The following is a 17,954-nucleotide window of genomic DNA, read 5'->3' as shown; positions in this document are numbered from 1 at the left end:
GTATTTTTTTTTGTTTATTCTAATCAGCAGAATGCATTGATTCATTGTAAACAAATAGAGCACAACTTTTCATTTCTCTGGTTGTACACACTGTAGAGTGGCACCACATGTGCAGTCATAGAGGTACGTAGAATAATGGTGTTCATCTCATTCCACCATCATTCCTGCCCCAGTGAAGGCAAATAAATTTGAAAGCAGTAAGAGAGTATACTTACTCATCACACATAGGGGAGCTTCAATCAGATTATCTTCAGGTTTCTCATCAGAAATTTAAGAGGTTAGAAGAAAGTGGGTTGATATATTCAAAGTGAAAAAAAAAGAAAAAGAAAAAGAAAAACCTGTCACTGGGAGCTGTGGTGCACACCTGTAATTCCAGCAACTCAGGAGGCTGAGACAGGAGGATCTCAAGTTCAAAGCCAGCCTCAGCAAAAGTGAGATACTAAGCAACTCAGTGAGACCCTGTCTCTAAATAAAATAAAAATAGGGCTGGGGATTTGGCTCAGTGGTCAAGTGCTTCTGAGTTCAATCCCTGGTACCCCCTCCAAAAAAAAAAAAAAAAAAAAAACTGTCAACAAAGAATCCTATACCATATTTTTTAAAAAAATGTCCTTCAGCTGGTTGCAGAGGAACACCTGTAAACCCAAGGACTCAGGAGGCTGAGGATGGCAAATTCGAGGCTAGCCTTAGCAACTCAGCAAGACCCTGAGCAACATGGCGAAACCCTGCCTCAAAAAAAAAAAAAAATTTAAAAAGGGGGGGCTAGGGATGTTGCTCAGTGGTTAAGGACCCCTGGTTTTAATCCCTGGGACCAAATAAATAAATAAAAAGTCCTTTAAATGTCAGGAAGAAATTATGACATTTCCCCCAAAACAGAAGAAAGATCAGAGAGATTGTTCCAACTAGACCTTTCCTGTAAGAAATGCTAATAAGATCTCTGAAAGATGAAATGAAAGGTCATCAGACAGTAACTGAAAGACTTGCAAAGAAATAAACTTCTCAGACTGCTTGTGATGGTGCACACCTATCCTAGGTACTCAAAAGGCCAAGGCAGGACGATGGCAAGTTCAAGGCCAGCCTGGGCAACTAGCAAGACCCTCTCTCTAACAAAAACTTTAAAAAGGAATGTAGCTCAGGAGTAGAGTGCTTTGTCTAGCATGTGTGAAACCCTCAATCCTAGTACTACAAAGCAAGAAAGAAAAAGGAAGGAAGGAAGAGAGAGAGGGAGGGAGGGAGGGAGAGAGGGAGGGAGGGAGGGAGGGAGGGAGGGAGGGAGGGAGGGAGGCAGGGAGGGAAAGCAAGCAAGCTGGAGGGAAAGGTACATCTCACTAAGGGTACATATGTGGACAATTATAAAAGTATTACCATAGCAATCATGTGTAGTTTTTTGTTTTCTATACTACTTAAAAGATTAAAATATTTTTAAAATTAATATTGTGTTCTTGTACAAATATGTAATAAATTCCATCGTTATGTACAACTATAATGCACCAATAAAAAATATGAAAAGAGAAAAAAAATAAATAAGTAGTCTGAAAGCTAATTATTGTGGCAAATGAAGAAATTTCTTTCCCCAAATAACACAAGAACATCCTCCTTTAGCTAAATAGAGTTGATCCTGACTCTCAGATGAACCAGTCACTGAATGTTGAGAGGAATAGAGGGGTAGACACAGTATTGAACTGCAGACTCCTATAAATACAGCTTAAAAACCCAAAGGAAAAGATTACTAAGTGCAAAAAAAAAAAAAAATGAGAATGGAATCAGATTTCTCACTTCCAAATACTTAATGGTAAATTATAATAAAAGATAGTTCAAAATCATTGTAGAATATTAAGGCAAGTGAAATTTGGTTCTACAATTCTACTTGTAGCCAAACTTAATATATAAGAATATATAAGTCATTTCTATTACTCACATAGCCATCAATAAAATTACTTAATGAAGTACTGCGGTAGAAAAAAAATGAACATAAAAGGGAAAAATCTGGATGACAATACCAGAAAAAGAAAACAAAAAAAGTATAATGAAGTAAAAACTATGACTGAACTATTACTAATGTGGTTGTACAATTTAGCATGAGAACTTTCTTAAAAGAAAGGTGTTCAAGGCAGACATGATGGTACACAACTGTAATCCCAGCTTCTCAGGAGGTGGACACAGAAAGATCATACATTTGAGGCAAGCCTCTGCAATTTAGTGAGATCCTATCTCAGAATTAAAAAAAAAAAAAATAACAAGTGCTCAAGGGAAAAGTGCCCAAGGTTCAATCTCCAACCCTATATGCCCCCAAAAAGTTACTACAAAGTTGAAAATATTATAACATACTTGGGCTGGGGATGTGGCTCAAGCGGTAGCGCGCTCGCCTGGTATGCGTGTGGCCCGGTGTTCGATCCTCAGCACCACATACCAACAAAGATGTTGTGTCCGCCAAAAACTAAAAAATAAATTCTCTCTCTCTCTCTTTAAAAAAAAAAGAAAATATTATAACATACTCAACAAATTTTTTTTTATTGAATCTTTATTGTTTAACATAGCAGTTGAGTTCATCCCAACAAACTCATACATGCATGGAAATCCATTTTAGTTCATGATTCCCTCTTTTCCCTCCCTTCTCTCATTCTACTCTATTGTTTTAATAATATTTGAGGTGAGGAAGGGAGAACACCACCACTCAGTGTCAACTGTTGGGTATTGGGAATGGGGGTATATATGCAGATCATCACTTTTCCTTGATAAAGTAACATGTAAAAACATTTATTTATTTATTTATTTATCTTGCATTACTTTTTCATAAGTAAAAAAATAAAGTAAACATATGTCAATCTTTATGTAACCACTAAAAACTTCCAAGGATTCAGAGTCATCTGCAGTTTTACTTTAGTTGGGCAAAGGAAAGTTTCTGTAATACACAAGTGCAGAAAATTACTTCCTACCCAGAAACTGAGAAGCTAAAGCAGAGCTAACCTCACTGTTAGCCCAGTGTACAACAGGATTTCCCCATGAGACATTCTTTGTATAATGATTAATCTTTCACCACAGAAAGCAAGAATACGTCCTAGATTACTTTAAGGTAATGGGGTTGATAAAGTTGGGCATGTATGTATACACATAATCCACTATCAATCACAGAATGCTCTACCATGTTCAATAAACCATTTTTGAAAAGTAAGAAAAAGGGGCTAGGGGCATGCCTAGCATACCTAAGGCCCTGGGTTCAATCCCCAACACTGCAGAAGAAGGAATGAGGAGGAAAAAGAGTGGAGGAAACAGGGGGGCAATGGGAAGATGAAAGAGAAGGCCCCCTGATTGACTCTAGACCTACTATTGTCAGAGAGAAAGACATTTTGACAAGTACAGACACCAAAATTTCCCTCTCTTCTCATCTGAATACCCAGATGATTCAGTGTAAAAAGCAAACAGGAAAACTTTGACATTCACTTCTAGGAAGTCACACTGGGCAGAGCCAGGAGCATACCAGCAAACCCGTCAGGCCTTGCTAAACACACGCTGACCTACATACATGAACCATAAAAGTAGAAGATCATCACAAAAGCAAGCTGTTGCTATCGCTGCTGTTGCTGCTACTGTTGCTGCCAGGATTACAAACTATAAATCAACTAGTGCTTGCTCATCCAAAAGGAACCAGGTGAAGGGCCATGGAGAAATAAGCGACTTAATCATTCTTTTGGTATGATCTTGTGGGTCAAGATATCCTTGCATTCTCAATGCAAGAAAGAAGCAGCACCTCAGAGAGCATTCAATCTTTTGTTGACCACTTTTTGTTCTTGCTAGGGCAACAGGTCTCTGCCTTGAATTCTAGCTGCAGTCACCTGGATCTCCTTTTATACCCAGCCTTGTCCTTCCTCACCACATTGCCAGTCAGTAGAAGACATGCTGTCTATGAAAAGAATTGTCCAAATCATACAAAGCCAATCCAGCTTGCCTCTTTCTGTGCACTTCTGAATACAAGTGGCCATGGCTGTGGGCCTGAGTTCTTAATTGTTCAGAAATGTGTAAAATAGGTAAGTATAAATGTATTCTGAAATTGATTGAAATATATTAGCAATGATTATAAGCCACCATTCACCATACACATACATGAACTTCAAATTGGTTCCACAAAAACAGGACTGAATTGGCTTTAAACTTTGGGAGGCTGCCTTTAAAATAAATTATGTCATGGGATTCCCTTCCTTTTTCTTTCTTTTCTTTTTTCCACTAATTCTGGTCATAGCTTATGTTACTCTGTTCTCACCTTGTTCTTAGAAAAATCACCTTCTTTCTGAACCTTTATTGATTAATTCCTTGAGGTACATAGTACCCACCTCTCTCCCTCCTAGTTGGACCTTTCCTTTGACTGTGCATCATTATTCAGGAAGAGGGGAAGAAGATCAGTATCAGGAAATCTTAAAAGGACAAATCTCAGTCTCATAAGAAGAGAAATTTAATATTTTGAATAACCACTGAGGGACAAAAATATCTGGTTTTCTGAGGTAGACAGACAGGTTCCACGAGCAGAAGCAACCATCCTGCCTCAAAGGCTGGACGAGGAGAAATGAAAACCAAAATTATATAACAGTGGAGAGCAGATGATTGAAGCAAGCTTCAGGGCAGGTCAAAACAGGAGAGGAAGAGTTGTGAGTCATTAACTGGACACCATGGAGAAAGCGCAGCAAAACTGTCACCTGAAAGTGAAGCCATCCTGTGTCCCCAAGGATCTCAGGTAAGTCCCCAAGGATCTCACGAAGTCAATCAGGCAACTTAGAATTGTTTGCATGGGGCTTCCTGCCAGTATGATACATTTTGTTTTATGACATGTTAATAGCATCACTTGGCACCTAACAACAGACTGGAGATGTCACCCTTATATTTAAAATAATAACAAACACCTGCATTAAATTGTAAGTACTTTCAGAACAAAAGTAAATTCCACAGCTGAATGTTCAAGACCTCTCACACTGACTTTGTGATTTCCTTTCTCTGTGTTTTTATTCTTCTTACTAAGAAATAAAGAAATAAAGGAAGGAAGGAAGGAAGGAAGGAAGGAAGGAAGGAAGGAAGGAAGGAAGGAAGGAAGGAAGGAAGGAAGGAAGGAAGGAAGGAAGGGAATCACTCCCCTCATCTGAAAATTATGGCCCTATCTAACCATCAAAGTTCAGCTGAACTGAAATTGTTTCCAAGAACCTACTTTCATTTCTCCAATCATAGTTAATTTATTTTCCCTACCACTAATACAGAACTTAAATTGTGCTTCTAATCAAAGCATCATAACTGAAGCACAATTTGTCACGTCTTTATTTAAAAATGTGTGTGTGTGTGTGTGTGTGTGTGTGTGCGCGCGCGCGCGCACGTGTGTTCTTTAAGCCTTGATTCTAGGTACTATCCATCTCCTATTCATCAGCATTATCAATCCTGTAAGAGTCATTCATAAACATTTTGTAAAATAGAAAATATTGTAACAATAGAAAGGGACTTGAATGTGGGATCTCTGCATTTCTTACAAACCTGAAATTCTCTGAGACATTCTCCCGCTGTGTAACTCTCCTAAGTAATACCTGTCCAAGGTCTGGCTGAAAATAACAAAAAAAAATTGTCAACTTTGGCATCGAAACCAACAGAGGCTAACTCAGTCCCAAAATTGAAGAGTTGAGGTCCCAAACTTTTGAGGTCAAATTCAAAGGCTAGGAGCCCTGGCATTGGTATTTACATCTAGAAGGTATTGAATTTACACTGAAAGAATTAAGAACAAATGAATGAATAAAGTGACTGCTAACAGATCACTCAAACCTCATGGACATAGAGGCCAAAATTGCTCCTGACAAAAAAGCAAACCAAAAAAAATCTTGTTTTTCAAGATTCATCTCTTCCCCCCCAAAAAATAAGAACCCTCAAAACAAAAATAAACACTTATTTGGCCTTTGCAAAAGGAAAAAAAAATGTGTACGGCATATAGAAAATAATGTGTTGCCAGACATGGTGGCGCAAACCTGTCATCCCACAGGCTCAGGAGACTGAAGTGAGAGGATCACAAATTCAAGGCCATCCTCAGGAATTTTAGCAAGGCCCTAAGCAACTTCATGAGATCCTGTCTCAAAATTTAAATGTGGGAGGAGTGTGACGGGCATGAAGCTAAGGGGTAAAGCACCCCTGGGTTAAATTTTGAAAAACAAATCAGAGTGTCAAGCAAAACTCCAGTAGCACCTATTCTTTCCAGATAAAAGCATGGATCCCTCCTACTCTGAATCTCAGAGCCTAACAGCTTGAAAGAGAACTAAAGCAAAACCAAGCATAGGGACCATCTGGTACAAAGGTCAAGACCAAATCCAGTAAAAACTGAAACTAGAGGGTCTTCTCTTCCTTGGTTCTTAGTTTCCCCCATGGCCAAAAAAAAAAAGGGGGGGGGGAGTTAATTCATTCAGTTAATACTTAAAAGGGCCATATCTAGATGCTTGGAGCCAGGGTTGGACTACATGATCTGAAGGTCCCTTTCAGCCCTGAATCTCTTAAAATTCTCACAGTCACACTTAGTAGACATACTTTTGGCTCTGAGCTGAAAATATGGTTGGAAACATAAACAGTGTTGCACATAAAAACACACATCCACCAGCTATAATCTGGACTTGGCAACAGGAGGTTTCACCAGAACTGAGAGAAAAAGGTGCAAAGTTTTCTCCCATGATACATCACTCCAGACTATATCACAGCTCATATCCAAAGGTGGGGTGAGCATGCCCAGAGCCACTGGCCCACCCAAGTCACCAATACACAAGGGAAGGGCATGTCCATTTTCTTTTTTAACTTGCCAACAATTTTCCATACGAAGAGTCTCAAAAATAACACTCTCCCTACCAGATTTGTCCTTTCCATTTGGCAAACCCTACGCTATTTTTTATCTTCCTCCCTTCTGTTTTACACAGAACATAAGCCAACATGGCAACAGGCTTTTTGTTTATTTCCTTCCTCTTCAAAAACAAAGCCATGGCTTGAGCACATTCCTCCGAACAAAGTCCACACAGAAAGAGACTTTTTGTCTTTTTGTCATTTTATGAAAGCCCCATGAACAGGACAAGGATGCCCACTTTCACCACTTCTATTCAACACAGAACTGGAAGTCCTAGCCAGAGCAATTAGGCAAGAGAAAGAATTTAAAAACATCCTAATTGGGAAAAAAGGAAGTCAAATTGCCCCTGTTTGCAGACAGTATGATCATATATAGAGAAAATCCTAAATACTCCACAAAAACTATTAGAATTTACTTAAAAATTCAGTAACATCACAAGAGGCAAAATCAACATACAAAAACAGTAATTTTCTTAATATGGCAAAAGCAAACTATCTGAAAAAGATATCCCACTTATAAAAGTCAAAGATAAAATAAAATACCTAGGAACAAATTTTAACCAAGGAGGTAAAAGAGTTCTACAATGAAAAATATGACATATTGATGTAAGAAATTAAAGAAGATTATACAAATAAATAGGAAGACATCCTGTATTCATGAATTGAATGATTTTTTTTTTTTGGTGGAACCCACTGGCAAAGCCTTAATATATTTCTTAGTATCATTAGTTTCACATGGTAATATTTACTAGAACATCAAAATATCTGTTTATACATTTCAACTTAACAATTTCAAATTTATTTGTGTCTTTTCATTGTGAAAAGTAGGTATATTTATATGTATATCTACCTTTTTGTAATTATGAGGAAACTGGGTCTACATGTGACCTGCTTAAAATCACTCAACTAGAAATAAGATGCTCAACTAATTTTCAAAAGAAAGTCTCTCTCATTAAGTCAACCTTTAGAGAAGTAAAAATTTTAAATGCAACAGAGTAGTTTTCATAACAATTCAGAAGAGAAAAATGAATAAGTGAATTTTTAAATCATGCATAATTAATAACATTCAAAGAATCATCACCAACAAAATAAGAGCAAAGATACATAAAAAGCAAACTCAGGTTTTATGATTTTTTATTAAAGATAGCTGTGTAAGAAAACTCAAACATTATTTTTATTTACAAAGGTTCTGCTGCATAAAATACATATGAACTCTGTAGAACTCTTGTCATCACTGGTATCTGATCTTTGTGGTAGCTTACAACAAAATAAATACAGGAGATATATATACTAATATATAGAGTGACATATAAATGACACATGTATACATGTGTGTATATACACACACATGCAAAAAAAATATAATAGCATTGAAAAGATCTAGAATTAAAACTGAATTGGAACTTACTGATTACAACTGGAACGTACTAATTTCAATGGATCGATGCTATTTAAAGTTTCTTCTATTAACATTGATTACATGAAAATATACTCCCTAAGAATCCCTATGATCTATTCCCTGCTCTTCTCCTTCAAGACTCTAAGTGTCATGTTCAGACTAGGGCCTTATTGACCATATACACACTATAGAAAGCCACATCCCCTTCACTCTTTCCCTCCCTTGGCAGGTAGTTCACTCAACTTATATCACAATGCATATAATTTGTTCATGTTCACTAGTCTACCAACTTGTAAGTTCCAGAAGGCAAGCTGTCTTTATTTTCAATTATAGATTTTCTAGTACTTAAATAATGCCCAAATAGGAACACAAAATATTTCTGGAATGAATGAATCATTTCTTCCTTTATCTCCTCCAACCAGAAATTTGGGAGAAAGAAAACAAGACCACAGATCAAACCATATAAACAGTTCTTTTCTATGGCTTTTTCTCCTTTACACTTCTTACAGGAAAATTCAGACATATGGACATGTAGACTAAATAACAGAAATGACCATGCACCCAACAGTTATCAAATCACAGCTAATCTTATTCTCACCCACGTTGTCATTCAGAAATTTTCTACTCTTATTATTTTGAAGCAAATATCAGACACTGTTACATTACATCTCCCAATACTTCAGATATTTCTCTAAAAGACAAGGACTCTTAATTTTTTCTTCAATGTATCTATACTAATATCACCATACCTAAGAACAAAATAGTAATTCTATAATTTTATTAATTATCTGTCCTTATGTAAATAATATATTTGGATTAAATGACATGTCACTCACCTGTCCCCTATGATCACAGTCTGCAACCTACTTTTAGTGTCACTTCTATGTCTAGCCCTGAGTTTCTTTGCAATCTACATGCTCTAGAGTACAACACCAATCTATATATGCATCCCTAAAATTAACCACAAGACAAAACCTAAGGATTTTTGTTGTTACTTTTGTTAGAAGGATGTTGCTGACCAACTTGGATCCACAGTGACCAAAAAGATCCTTAAAATATCAGACTTACTCATTGAAATGCAATGTTTGTGGATAGAGGGAGTCGGGGAGGCAATAAAGAAGGCCCAGCTATGTGTTCCTGGGATAACAAGAAAATGTAGACTTCTCAAACAGCATTCCTAAAAAATTGCTTTGGGTTTTGAAACAAAATTAGTAGTTAAAAGGATTTCCAGGGCTTCAAAGTGTAAGCCAGCAGAAATCTGAGAAGCTTGAGTTGGGCATTTTGCATTAAAGTGCCTTGGTTCCTTGTAAATTGCAAAGCCCTCTATAGGCTCTGGATAAATGTTTATCTACCACAGAAACAATTACTGAATTCATGAGCTTCCTTCTAGTGCATGAGTGCAACCACAGCTCCTACCTGCACTTTGAAAGCACCATCATCAAGGGGTGGTGGAGGAGGAAAGTTTCCAGAGCCAGATGGAAGGGCACCAGGATCATCTAGAGGTGGAGGTGGTGGTGGGAGAAAGTCGCCTGCAGAAAAGAAACACACACACACAAAGTTAAAATGGATGCAATTTCATAATACTCTTTAAAAATATATATTTGCTGACATTTTACTCTTTCATAATTGGCTTTGACACATAATTTTTTGCCTTGTATAGCAATTATTCCCTATCTTAGCTCTCCTCAGTTTAATTAATAGCCTTAACTTTCAGAGGGAGGACAAGATTTGATATTTAGAAGTGGCATAAAAGCTAGTCTAGAGGGGTCAAGTACATTTAGCAAGAGCAGGGGATGTGCTTGGTTTGGGGGATGAGGTGACTAAATTATATAAGACATGGAGCTTGACCTCAGTAAATTTTTAATCAAGTACAAGAGGAAAAAAAAACATGTATACAAGTAAGAATGATACAAGATACATTTTACGAAGAGTATAAATAAACTTCTGGAAAATAACATAAAATAAAACTTATATCCAAGTGGAGGAACAAGGGAGGCTGACTGGATCCTATAATTGCCCTGCACATTGTGGATGCAGATAGCAAGTCCACTCTAGGCAGAAAGGGGGATACAGACATACAAGGGAAAAAAAATCAGGGCACAGAGAATAAAAAGTAAGGTATAACCTACCAAAACCACAAGAATATAAAATAGTGTTACTGGGTGATAAAAATTAGAAAAGTGATGAATAACTAAGTGGGATACAGATGGAGCAGAGTGTCAATTTTATCATGCACCCAAGGAATTCTGAGGCAGAAACACTTGGTTGCAATATGATTTACTAAAGTTTAAGTATATGCAGAACAGATGAGGAGAAATTGGAATAAGAAACATCTGATTTAGAAAATACAATCCAAGAAGGAAATAATGAAGCTCAGGAGACCAAGAAATCCATCTCTGACCAACAAGAATGGTGGTTGAAACACCAGATCTCCTCTGTAAAATTTGAGGTACAAACATATATCCAAGAGCTGTATGGCTCATAGTATAGAATCTCTTAAAATAGATTTTGAAAAAAAAAAACTTACTGGGAAAACAGAAATTTCCTTTTTAAACAGTCTTTCTATTTTTTCTCTTCTTTTTAAAAATAATGTTTTTGATGTGTTGGGGAAGTATTCTCCTCTATTTATAGATCAGTAGCATATCCTTGCATTTCAGCTTTTCAACATTTAGCTGTAGGGCAGCAGTCTCCATCATTAAAATGAGTTGCTTTTGTATAGAAGCAAAGTATCTCAACTTAGGCATTTGGAGAAAGAGTCTAAGAATGGTAAAAGGGACACCATGGAAAGACAGTGAGTTTGGTTGTTCCGACACCCCTTTGAAATTGTTCACTTGGCCTTCATTAGCTTTATAAACAACACTGTTAGAATTTGAAGAGTAGCTAACAGCTGCCAAGTCTAACACCCAGTGAAATTCAGTCATCTCCAGAGTACTAGTCTCTGACCATGCACCAGGCAATGTACTAAGGAAACTTTCATACACTACCTCTCATTCACAGGACACCCCCCACTACAGAAATGGTTCCCAAAGTTCAGAACTCATCAGGATCTATGAAAGGTCTTGTTAAAATACAGATTGTTGAATGCCCTCTTATAATTCATTAGGTTCTGCTACGTTATACAGAATCATCACACCATCAGATAATATCAAAACTAAAAAAAAAAAAATCCTGGAGATGGTATTATAAAAAGAAAAACAAAGGTCAATAAAAGTCACATGAATAGTCCAAAATGTAATAGCAAATTATGTGTTGGAATGAAAAGTACAACTGCCCGTCTCTGAGGTCCCTTCCAACTGTATTCTTCTTTGCCCTATTTTTGTAATAGGACATAAATATTGTGAAGCACAGATTGATGATAGTCTTGGGAGGGTGAAAAGGAAAAGAGAATGTACTTTTCAAAAAGAAATAAGTTGAAAACAAGAATGATCATAATTCTAGGCAATATAGATAAATTTTTAAAATCCTTAATGATAACCTCATAATAATTATCTTCTTTAATTGGATCAGACAGAAGTTTTCTGCTCTTCAAGCTCAACTGCCAAAGACTTCTTATCATAGCTTTTAAAAACTCACATTTTTAAAAGACATGGAAGAAAAGGTAATTAACTAGGAAACTGATACAAAATGAAAGAGGGAGAGAAAATGGGTTCTTTGGAAGAAAGCGTGAACTACTGCAGATAGCTCGGGTCTTTCTATCAATGATGCTTTTCTATTTTTATCTCCATTTTTATTTTCTGCTAACTATAAAATAAATTGTTGATTTTGATAGTACTAATTTCCTAACAGACAATGCCATTTAAAAGAGGGACTAAAATTAAGATTAGTGATGACAAAGAAATGAAAAATGTTTGAGGTGATAGAAATGCTAATTATCCTATTTTGATCTTTCACACACATATGTATGTGTGTGAAAAACTCTTAACTATCTTAAATCAAACTGTTATGCGAATTCTAACTTATAGCTCATGATTTTAATAGACAAGTGTTATTTGTGTAATGATGTGTATAGATATATGTATGTACTATCAGGAAGAAACTTTGGAATGGATTCCTAAGAAACTGACAATGGCAACTTGCCTCTAAGAAGCTGAATTTTGCAACTGAGGAATAACAGTGGAAGGAAAATACAAACTTTTAACTTGTCGATTATTTTATTCATTTGTACTTTTTTCCCCTCCTACTGAGCCAAAGGGGAGAGCAGCATCTTGTCTTTTGCCCTTGAAGGGATCTAAAACTTGCATTTCAAGCTTGGCCCCCAGCATTCTCAGGGGGTTAAGAGACCGCCCTGAGTTCGTTGATACAGCAGTTCAACTCTCCTTTGTAGTTTTCAAATAACACAAACCCACAAAACAGAGATTTTCAGTACCTAGAAATGTGTTATTTATAGATGTTCAGTTGATAAAGTTTTAAAACCCACCAGGAAATGCTGTAATATGACAAAGGCTAAGAGAATAAGTTAGGATAAGTGCCATTTTATCCATCACTTCTCAGCCTTCTCAAGCCATTGACTCCAATGGTTGTAACTAAAAATATGAAAAAATTGCTCTGATTTATCCAGTTTGTTGTATCTATTAAGAGACAAAGTCCTTTCAATGCTCTTTTCCCATCTCACTTCTGTTGGTTTCCCTGACAAGGGAAAGGTTTGCTAATCCAACTGATCCAGACACTACTGTAAGAACCTCAGTTGTACTTCACTTTTATCTTTTGAGACAGAGCCCTGCTATGTTGCCCACCTTGGCCTTGAACTTATGATCCTCGTGCCTCAGCCTCCTTAGTAGTTTTGATTACAGGCATGCAACAGTGTGCCCTGCAGATCTGTTTAAGAAGTACCCAGAAAGGGCTCTTTCTTATACTTCTTCAGACCTATGCAGCATCCGGTTCCCAGGAAAACCAAGCCAGCTATTGTTGGGAATATTTTTGTTGACCCCAAATAGGTAGATAGGGGCCTCGAGCCAGATCCTTTAGGGATGCAGCTCACTGAGCATAGAGGCTTCCAAGACACAGTGGTGAGAAGAAGAGATGGGATAAAACATCTCTCTGTTCCTAAAGCCAAAACCTGCAAACCATCTCAGTACAACCACAGATCTCTGTCCCAGAGGGAGATCAACACTCACAGAGCTATTAATAAAGCAGTACCTAGATTCCCCTTTTACCCTGTTCTTTGAGTGTGCAGTTCCTGTGAGTGTTCTCTAGGATAAATGCTCATTATCAGGGAAAGGCTGGGCATTCCTGGTTACCTGTCCTCACTGCCACCAAAACAGCAGCTCACACCCCTTAAGCAATGCACCCTCCGATGAACTAGAAGCTTTGTGACCTTTACATTTAGTTTTCATGCATACATCTTTAGAAATTCCAAACTTTTATTATACATGACTATGTATTAGGAGAACTAACCTTTCTATCATTCTTCCATTTTTATTTCCTACTGTTTATCTAAAAAATAAATTGTTGATTCTGATAGTACTTAATTTCTAATAGACAATGACATTTAAAAAGGACCAAGATTGAAAATAATGATAACAAAGAAATGAGGCGATAAGCTAATTATCCTATTTTTGCTGTTTCCTACACATGGATATGTACAAAATGTCACATTGTACATTACTATAAATTTGTACTATTATGTCAATTAAATATAATAAATAATTTTTAAAATAGTGATGAAACACAGAATTGACGATGGTATAGCGAAATCAGAACTCATATATTCCTAGCTAGAGCCCAAGTAATATTAGATAGAACTTTCTTCAAGAAAACTTGCCAGAGGGTATCAAATCCTCAAAAATGTTTATGGATTTAACTCAACAATACCACTTTAAACAAATTATCGTACAAAGAAATAACTGAAAATTTTGCATAGAAGCATGTTATGGAAGCTTCATCACAACACAATATAATAGAAAAATCAGAATGCTCATCAATATGGTATTTGTTATAAAATATATTGCATCTGATTACACAGTGGATAATTACGTAGTCATCCAAAGAATGAAGTTCATCTACATCTGTCACCTGCTTATTCATTGAGTACCTTTTATGTGACAGGTATAATACAAGACACTGGAGGAGAAAAGAACAAATAAAAATTAATTAATCAATCAATAAAACAGAAAGTGTTGCCCCCAATTACACCATAGCAGGAGGAAAAGGATGATTAAAAATAAATAAATAAAACATACTGAATATCAAATGGTGATAAGCACCATAAAGAATTCAAAACAAGGAAGGGAGACAGAACTGCTAGGGTGGTAGTAGGATGTTGCAATTTTAAAGAAAAGTGTTGAGAAAGAAATGCCTCACTAAGGTGGTATTTGGGCAAAGACTTAAATCTAGTGAGGGAGTGAGTCATGGAGTATCTGGGGGAAGAACATGAAAAACTGATGTATTATCAAGTGAGGAAAAAATGGGCTACTGAATAGCTTATAACATGGACTCAAATTTCTATAAACCTTTATATTAACAGAGATTGTCTATCACTTATGGTATAATAAGTGTTGTTTTGAATTGCTTCTCCTTTGACTTAATTACTATACAATAAATGTGAATTACAGCCAGGCATTATTTTTTAAGAATCAAAAGGAAGATACTTTGAAATGAATTGCAGAATCTAGGCAAACCCAGTGTTTAATTTTAATGCATCACTATATTTACCCAAGCCAAAATTTAATGTGCTGTCATCTTTCTAAGTAACTTAGCTTGAAATGCTCTTTGAGATTCTCAAATTAAAAGCAAGAATTATTATCTTTAAAGTGGATGACGTCTCTGATTTTAAATTGGACAATTTCACTCCATTTTTAGCTCACACAAAATCTATGGGACTTCACTGAGTTCAACAGTCCTCTTCAATGCAGAAGGGTATTAAATGTACAAAGGGGAAACACCTTAGTGTACCACATCTATGTATACTCTATTTCTCTATCACACAGTGCTTTCCACTTATTGGATAACAGATTCAATGTCTCAGTCAAAAACATTGAATGTATTTCAAAAAACACAAAGGGAGGGGAAAAAAAAGGAGACAAGTCTGGTTCTGAAAATGGACTAGAACCAAGTAGCAAAACATAGTAACTGCTATTCAAACAACAAATCACTTCATATTTTTGGACTTCCCAAAATGAGCATTCAAAATGGATAAGGCAATGTGTTGAGCCTGATGCATCAATCCTGTAACAGCTACTGAGATATCATCAGCCCCCGTAAAAAAAAGTGAAATTCCCCTCATTTAAAAACAATGAATTAAAAATTTAAAAATTCATGTTTCGGACAGAACAAAAGGCAAGATCCCAGAGACACAAACTCAAACAAAACATAATTTACCACTCAAAAAAGAAGCTGCCAAAGAAATACCAGTGTCCTGACAGAATCTTCTGAAAATATCCCTTTGATTTAGAGACAGGATATCACCTGGTGGGGTCCATTGAGGACAGAAGCTTACTTCCCTTCAAAGATGGCCTGGAGCTAGAGGTTGTGTGGTTTCACAATGAAGCACTGTAAATGGGTAATTTAACTTATTTCAATCCCTGCTGTAGAAAGCTGTAGATTGAGCCATCCTCATCCAATGATGGATATTGTCCAATGACAACACATTGCTCCTCCCTGATTTAGCTCTAGTATAGCAGATATTCTGCTCTTAGTTTAATTGTGTTGTTCTTGTTTTCTCCTGCTAGACTATCATCTTTGAGATCAGGCTTCTTATTGTGATGATCCCTACCCAGAGCACATAGAATACATAGGAGATGTTCAGCATATAGTAACAATATTATCATTATAAATTATTAGTAACAAAAATATATAGAAATATGAATATACATATATGAATTAAACTCTGATAGAATGAAAACACGTACTTTTTCTATAGTTAATTGGTCCCCTTTCCTGTTATTGACATAGAATAGTACTGAAGACCCATCAGAACTAAATTACTGGTGGATCATACATATTCCATGAAGCTAATTTGGTTTACAGGTGTTTTATGAAGCTATTAGCTGGACAGGTAATAATATCAGTCTTAAAGTGTCTGTCTAGTTGACTTTTGTTGTTGTTTGTGAGTTTGCAAATTATCTTACAGAGAGCATGGTTTCAAAGTACAGTATCTAAGTCCTTATCCCCAAGTTACCATGTGATGAGGCAGGGGGGCACCCCAGTCTCCAGAAACATGGTATCCACTTCCAATGTCCTGGATCTTTCTTTAGCAATGGAGGACCTGATAGATTTAATAGTATCTACATCCCATAGGAGATCTACAAACTACTCCAAATTCTACAGTAATTTTGAGTTAGCTCTCAACTTCTGAAGTAGAGATGGGAATGAAGATGGTACAGGAACACAAGGAAGGGGAAGGTGAGATACATGAACACAATCTCAAAATGTTGAGGTTGAGGTGTTGAAACCATCTGACATTGAACAGAAAGTATACAGCAGAACTTTCTAGGACAATGTCCTCAGTCAGAGGCTTTGCAATTGGAAATTAGATACAGTGACTTATAAAACTCCTTGGATGCTTCTGATGTGCAGTCTGATTAAGCATCATTGACTACTGTGAAAAATAAAGACTAAACAATTACCCAAGATTACCAAAAACTAAGGAGGTATGACAACTATATGCACCCTGTAATTCTGGACAGGATTCCAGAAGAGAGATATTAGTAGGACAATTGATAAAATGTGAATTAGTTTTATATGTTAGTAAGTAATATTGCATCAGTGTTAATTAGTAGAGTTGGTAACTCTACTGTGGTTATATAAGAGGTCAACACTTAGGGAAACTGGGCAAACATTAAATGAATATTCAATGTTTCTGTAAAATCTGAAATAATTTCAAAACGAAAAGTTGAAATTTATTTGAAAATGTTAAAGAAAAATAAGTCATTGAACTAGTCCAGTTACGTCATTTTATAGATGGGGAAATTCTTCACCAGTGACATAAACCGGAAAATAGAAACCTATTATGACCCCAAATCTCCTCACTTATAGCTGAAGACACATTTATCTCAGTATGTGGCACTTTTAGTATGAGACACTAAGACCTCTTGGGAATGAGGAGAAAACCTGCTCTACCTCTATAACTTCAGAAGGCTGAGAAGAAGAGAAGAGATTCTTACTCTTTAGGAGATTTGCCACCTATGAGCAGTAACTCACAAAATATCTTCAACAAAATCTAAGGTGAATGCAGCATGGGTAGGCCAGAAATCACAGCTCAATGATCAGCAGCAATAAGATCCCACAAAACTTCCTAATCCCTTAGTTTGAGGCCTATTCCCCTGCTTCCAGAAAATTCCCCAGGGCTAGAATAGCTACCTGAGGCTAGGGGCCTTCTGTGATTTCTCCAGTCTTCATCTTTTATGCACTTTGAATTCTTCTTGCTGCCAAATGCTTGTTACTATTTATATAAAATGATGCCAACCATTACTCACTCTCCTTCAACCCTGCCATTTATTTCATCAAGTCTGAAGCTTAGCAAATGCATAAATGCTTTAAAAATAATCAAATAGAGACACTCATTTCATTTCAAGGTGGTTGTTTTTTGGCATGTATTTTTTTTCCCCCACAGGAATAGTGGATCTGACAGGTACTTGCTCTAAAAATTTACTTCACCACCTGCTAGTTGAAATATTGCTTTCATGGATTTATATTGTATTAAAAGGTCACTGGCTGTTTAAGTCTTAAACAGTTTTAATCATTCTAAAAGTCTCTTAACAGTAAGAAAAGGAAGCTC

The 17,954-nt window shown here is 36.4% G+C and overlaps 1 protein-coding gene across 13 annotated transcripts in view; it reads right to left on the bottom strand.

The window, feature by feature from the left end:
* The window catches only part of Lpp (LIM domain containing preferred translocation partner in lipoma), a 644,616-nt gene that overhangs the window by 349,661 nt on the left and 277,001 nt on the right, over positions 1-17,954 (bottom strand). For all 13 annotated transcript variants that reach the window (XM_078043842.1, XM_078043841.1, XM_078043843.1 and 10 more), the window contains one exon: positions 9,656-9,768. In XM_078043842.1, coding sequence (XP_077899968.1) covers positions 9,656-9,768 — 113 coding nt within the window. The remainder of the gene's footprint in view (positions 1-9,655; positions 9,769-17,954) is intronic.

The sequence above is a fragment of the Ictidomys tridecemlineatus genome, chromosome 3 (assembly GCF_052094955.1).
Source record: "Ictidomys tridecemlineatus isolate mIctTri1 chromosome 3, mIctTri1.hap1, whole genome shotgun sequence".
NCBI classification, from domain to species: domain Eukaryota; kingdom Metazoa; phylum Chordata; class Mammalia; order Rodentia; family Sciuridae; genus Ictidomys; species Ictidomys tridecemlineatus.
The sequence above is the reverse complement of the archived record's forward strand: the minus strand, read 5'-3'. Positions and strand labels throughout refer to the sequence as shown.